We start from the raw sequence: 4558 nt of genomic DNA on the forward strand, positions 1-4558 counted from the left end.
CAGGAGAGACGTTCTCTACCAGTCACATCCTTATAATTTAGAGTGTTTCTTCATATCTACAGATGTTTATAAGACATGAATAAAATATATATTTAAAAAAAATATTTATATATTTTATTTATTTTTATATATTTTTACTGATCCAGGAAACATCATCGTTAGTAGAGCTGCTGAAACGCATTTATCCTGACTGTGGTGACATCACACATCATCACATGGACGATGATGATGATGACGATGATGATGATGATGACGACGATGGTGATGATGATGATGATGATGATGATGACGATGATGATGATGACGATGATGATGATGATGATGATGAAGAAGATCCATTCAACTCGTTTTTAACGTTAGCGTTAGCTCCCTTTAGCCTCCAAACATCAGCAGAGTTTGAAATCAACCAATCCAGCTGTTTCTGCTTTGTTTCCAAAAAAAACCCCACTCAGATTCTGAACACACACACACACACACACACACACACACACACACACACACACACACACACACACACACACACACACACACACACACACAAGGAGTTGGCAATGGATCTCGGGGCATCTGGGACTCGGATTAGAAACCATGACAGGGAGATGGAGGAGGGATTACTCTGTCTGCCTCCTTTCAGCTCCTCTGCCTCCATTTATTTACATTAGTTAGAGAGAAGAAGAAGAAGAACAAGAAGAAGAAGAAGAAGAAGAAGAAGATTTATAAAAGTACATTTATTCATAAAAGCCAAATTAAAAGATAATCACTTTGACACAAAATCCAAAAGAGATTCACACAAAAAGGAATTCACATCAAAAACATTCCTGAATGAAGAAAACTAACATTAATCAGACTAAAAACAGAGGCTCTTGTCTCCATGTTGAATACGCTCCATTCAAATTCAAAGTACAGGACTTAAAACACAGAAGAAGAAGAAGAAGAGATTAAAAACATTCGTCAGAAGAGTGAAGAGCACTGAAGTCTCCCACACCCACTGAAAGCATGACAGACTGTCTCCTGAAGGGGACAGAAGGGACACTGGCTGGACACCGCAGGGTTAAAAACAGAGATAAAGCATTGGAACCGATGGCACCATGTAAAATCCTCCACTGGAGGTCGGCTGTTTTTTTCTTGAGGGGGGGTTTGTACAGAAGTCTCCACTGTGGGTCAGGTCCATTTCCCGTCATCCTGTTGGCCCAGGTAGTGGGTGCTCTGTCCCACAGGCTGCTCTTGTTTAGAAGAAGAAGAAGAAGAAGAGTATTTAATAACAATAAAAAACCAGCAATACTTAAAAACTCAGCTCCATACCTGTCAACCTCATCGAATGCTCACCTTCAAGTGTCCTTTAGGAGAAGAAGAAGATAGAATGATAAATTGGACATACTTTATTTTTCTATCAAACAGCATGACACGAGAGACAGATTTAATCCACAGTACCAAGAATATGGAAGATGAAAGGACATCAATGATCATTTCATTATATTCCTTCCGTTCGTGTTTCACTGCTTGAAAAAAGTTGAATTGTCAAAGTCCAGCGCATCTCCAAGTGCCTGGAATGGAACTAGAACATAGTGCTCTGTGCCCGCTGCAACAATCGTGTCGTTGTTGACGTCTTTGTAGGGAAGAAAAGGCAAAAATCTGAGTGCCTTTTAGTCTTCCTTCTTAAATTTGCCATTTATGTAGGGAATATAATCTAAGATCACCCGCCAGTCTGTGAAGTGGACCAGAGCTACGCCTCCAACGGCGCCCCATGTGGTCATAGTTGGGACCCATGATTTGGCAATGGCCACGTATTTCTGACCGATAAGTTTGCTGATCATTTCAGCTGAGACACAGCCTGATACTCAGGACGTTCCCCATGAAACTGTGGAGCCACTTCCACCGCCGGGGACAGAAGAAGAAGAAACAACAGCATTCAAAGTGATGGTCGATGACATCACACCTCCTGACTGCTATCAGCTGTGATGTCACTGAGCAGAGGAGGAGTCAATTTAGAGCCAATCAGCATAAGGTCTACTTGAAACAGTGGTTCAATTATTGATTGGTGGATCAATTGTATTTAATCGTTACCAGTACCTACTGAGCTTCATATGGAGTAACATCTAAATCTATAATCAATATGGACTCATTCAGGGATGAGGAGAAACTGTAAAAATGATCATTCTGTGTTTTAAAATGGAGTCATTGGGTTTAATTAAGTCAGAGGTTGTTATTCTGTAGAAGAAGCAGAACAAATCTCTCTTCCTTGCCTCAAACATAAATGTTAATATTTGCAAATGTGTCCGTTTTGGAGTTAAACTCCTTCAGGAGGCTCTTCGCTGCGAAACTGTTGGTGAAGCAGTTTGAAGGAGCTGCCAGCATCCTATTAGCCCGTCGCTCTGATGTCCGTCTGCAACGGACAGCCTGAGGATGTCCGGCTCTGATCAGACGAGTCATGACTTTTTCATAAGCATCTTCAGAGTCGTGGCGCTCGTTATGTATGAGGAGCTGTGGGCGCCGCGCCGCCAATCAGGAGCTCCAGCCGACGCGTTCCAGCCAGAAACACAAAAACACAGGAGGAGGAGACGGCTTTAAAGTTCTGCTAATGCTAGCACATCTGCAGCCAGCCCGTTAGCACAGTTTAGCATGTCTGCAGTAAGTGCAGCTAATGCTAACACATCTGATAGCAACATGTGCAGGTATTGTTACAACGACATCAGTGAGACCGGATCTCGTTCTTTACCACGTGTTGGCGGATGGATACGACATCAGTGAGACCACATCACGTTCTTTACCACGTGTTGGCGGATGGATACGACATCAGTGAGACCACATCACGTTCTTTACCACGTGTTGGCGGATGGATACGACATCAGTGAGACCACATCACGTTCTTTACCACGTGTTGGCGGATGGATACGACATCAGTGAGACCACATCACGTTCTTTACCACGTGTTGGCGGATGGATACGACATCAGTGAGACCACATCACGTTCTTTACCACGTGTTGGCGGATGGATACGACATCAGTGAGACCACATCACGTTCTTTACCACGTGTTGGCGTAATGACTCACGTTAGCATAGCAGTTTATGAACATTAGCTTCGACACAGTAGTGACATGCTATTCAGAATCTAAAGCAGTCTGTTAAATTTTATTTTTATTTCCAAATTTTTCTTACATGTTTTGTTAAATTTTATTGTGAATTCTATTCAGGGTGGTAGTTATGTGTCTTCTTCTTGGGCTCACATTTCCTCGCTGCTATTCCGGAGCAGGTCTGCCCCCTGCTGGTCACTCCTGATCTTTTTAACGGTCACATTCACCTGAACGGTTTCTTGCTCTTCGAACTTCGAACATTTTCCTTATAATAAACGAAAGTCAGACATCTGTCTTCACTTCTACGTCCTCTCTTCGTCCCCGTAACACAGCAGCTGCTCTTCCTGCTTCAGACTGTAATTCCTTCATGGACGACTTGGCTCTAATTGAAGCTCTCAGAACCTCAGAGAACATCAGCAGAAAAGATGTCTGTGTCGACTTTTACGTTCCCCTGAGCGCCGACGACGGCGTTCACCGCCGCTGACAGATGGACCTCCGGTGTAATATTCCCCCGCCAGAGTTTATGAAAGTTCAGCGCCATCTTTCACTGGCGTGTTTCTGTTGAGTCACAGCAGCTGATGAGAAAACGCTCCGTCAGGATATATCTAAGAAAGTCTGTTTGCTTTATGGCCTGAGGGGAAATGCAAACGGCTGCGTGTTGGAGGGAACGCCGTCGGGAAAAATGAGTCAATCTGCGCTCGATTTCCTGCAGACGGGTGAGGAAACATGATGTGTTTGAAGACTGATGACATCATCAGGTCAACTGGAGATGAGATCTCGCCGCCCGAGGAAAACATTTCACACAAATTTTTTTTTAATAAATAACATTTTCTATCTAACAATCTTAATTTAATTTTTTTTATTTTTTGTAAATTCTGGTTCTTTGCAGCGTCGTGTCGTCGTCATCCAGGTGAGTACTGTGGCTTATAGCTCCGCCCCCTTCATTAGGAGGAGGGCGGATCCCAGGGGAGGTGGGAAGTTCCATTGCATCACTAGATTTGCAGGAGATGGAGGAAGAGGAGGGCAGGTGAGGATGAGGAGGACCTTCAGCCTCTCTGCTATGAAGCTGGATGTCAGCTCTAATCCAGTAAATCTGTTCATGAAGTGTCAGCAAAGAAATATAAATGAAAACACAATAACTGAAATCAATTTTTCATAGGATGCAATGAGTCAGTTTATTATGAAGCAGAATGAAACCCAAACCAGCAGAGGAAGAGGAGGAAGAGCTGACTGGATATTGGATACTTCTGACTTTTTTTCTATGTTTTATTTTAGTTTTAAACAGCATGAGCAGAGGCGTAAAGTTTGGGAAGGGAAATGCTGGTGATTGGCTGATCACGCAGCAGTAGAGGCCGCCTTCTTCTTGGCCATCCTCCTCCTGGTCTGTCCGGGGACGGGGGCCGGCGCCGGGGCTGGGGCCGGGGCGGCGTTGGCGTTGTTGGCCTTCCCGGTCTTCAGCTCGTCGATGTACGTTTCTATGACGGTG

At 43.9% G+C, this 4558-nt stretch overlaps 2 protein-coding genes across 2 annotated transcripts in view; both read right to left on the minus strand.

Annotated features, from left to right (window-relative positions):
• Positions 1 to 802: 802 nt before the first annotated feature.
• LOC137609977 (cytochrome b-c1 complex subunit 10-like) lies at positions 803 to 2774 on the minus strand. The gene is made up of 2 exons (XM_068337361.1): positions 1327 to 2774; positions 803 to 1218 (listed from the first exon to the last, which is right to left on the minus strand). Exon 1 carries the CDS (start codon positions 1812 to 1814, stop codon positions 1644 to 1646), a length of 171 nt encoding a protein of 56 aa, XP_068193462.1. The 5' UTR covers positions 1815 to 2774; the 3' UTR covers positions 803 to 1218; positions 1327 to 1643.
• A 1443-nt stretch (positions 2775 to 4217) lies between these two features.
• The window catches only part of si:ch211-76l23.4 (uncharacterized), a 3195-nt gene continuing 2854 nt past the window's right edge, over positions 4218 to 4558 (minus strand). Inside the window, exon 4 of the mRNA XM_068337372.1 lies at positions 4218 to 4558. This exon is cut by the window's right edge and continues 87 nt beyond it. Coding sequence (XP_068193473.1) covers positions 4408 to 4558 — 151 coding nt within the window. The 3' untranslated portion in view covers positions 4218 to 4407.

Source organism: Antennarius striatus, chromosome 16 (genome assembly GCF_040054535.1).
Source record: "Antennarius striatus isolate MH-2024 chromosome 16, ASM4005453v1, whole genome shotgun sequence".
Lineage (NCBI taxonomy): Eukaryota > Metazoa > Chordata > Actinopteri > Lophiiformes > Antennariidae > Antennarius > Antennarius striatus.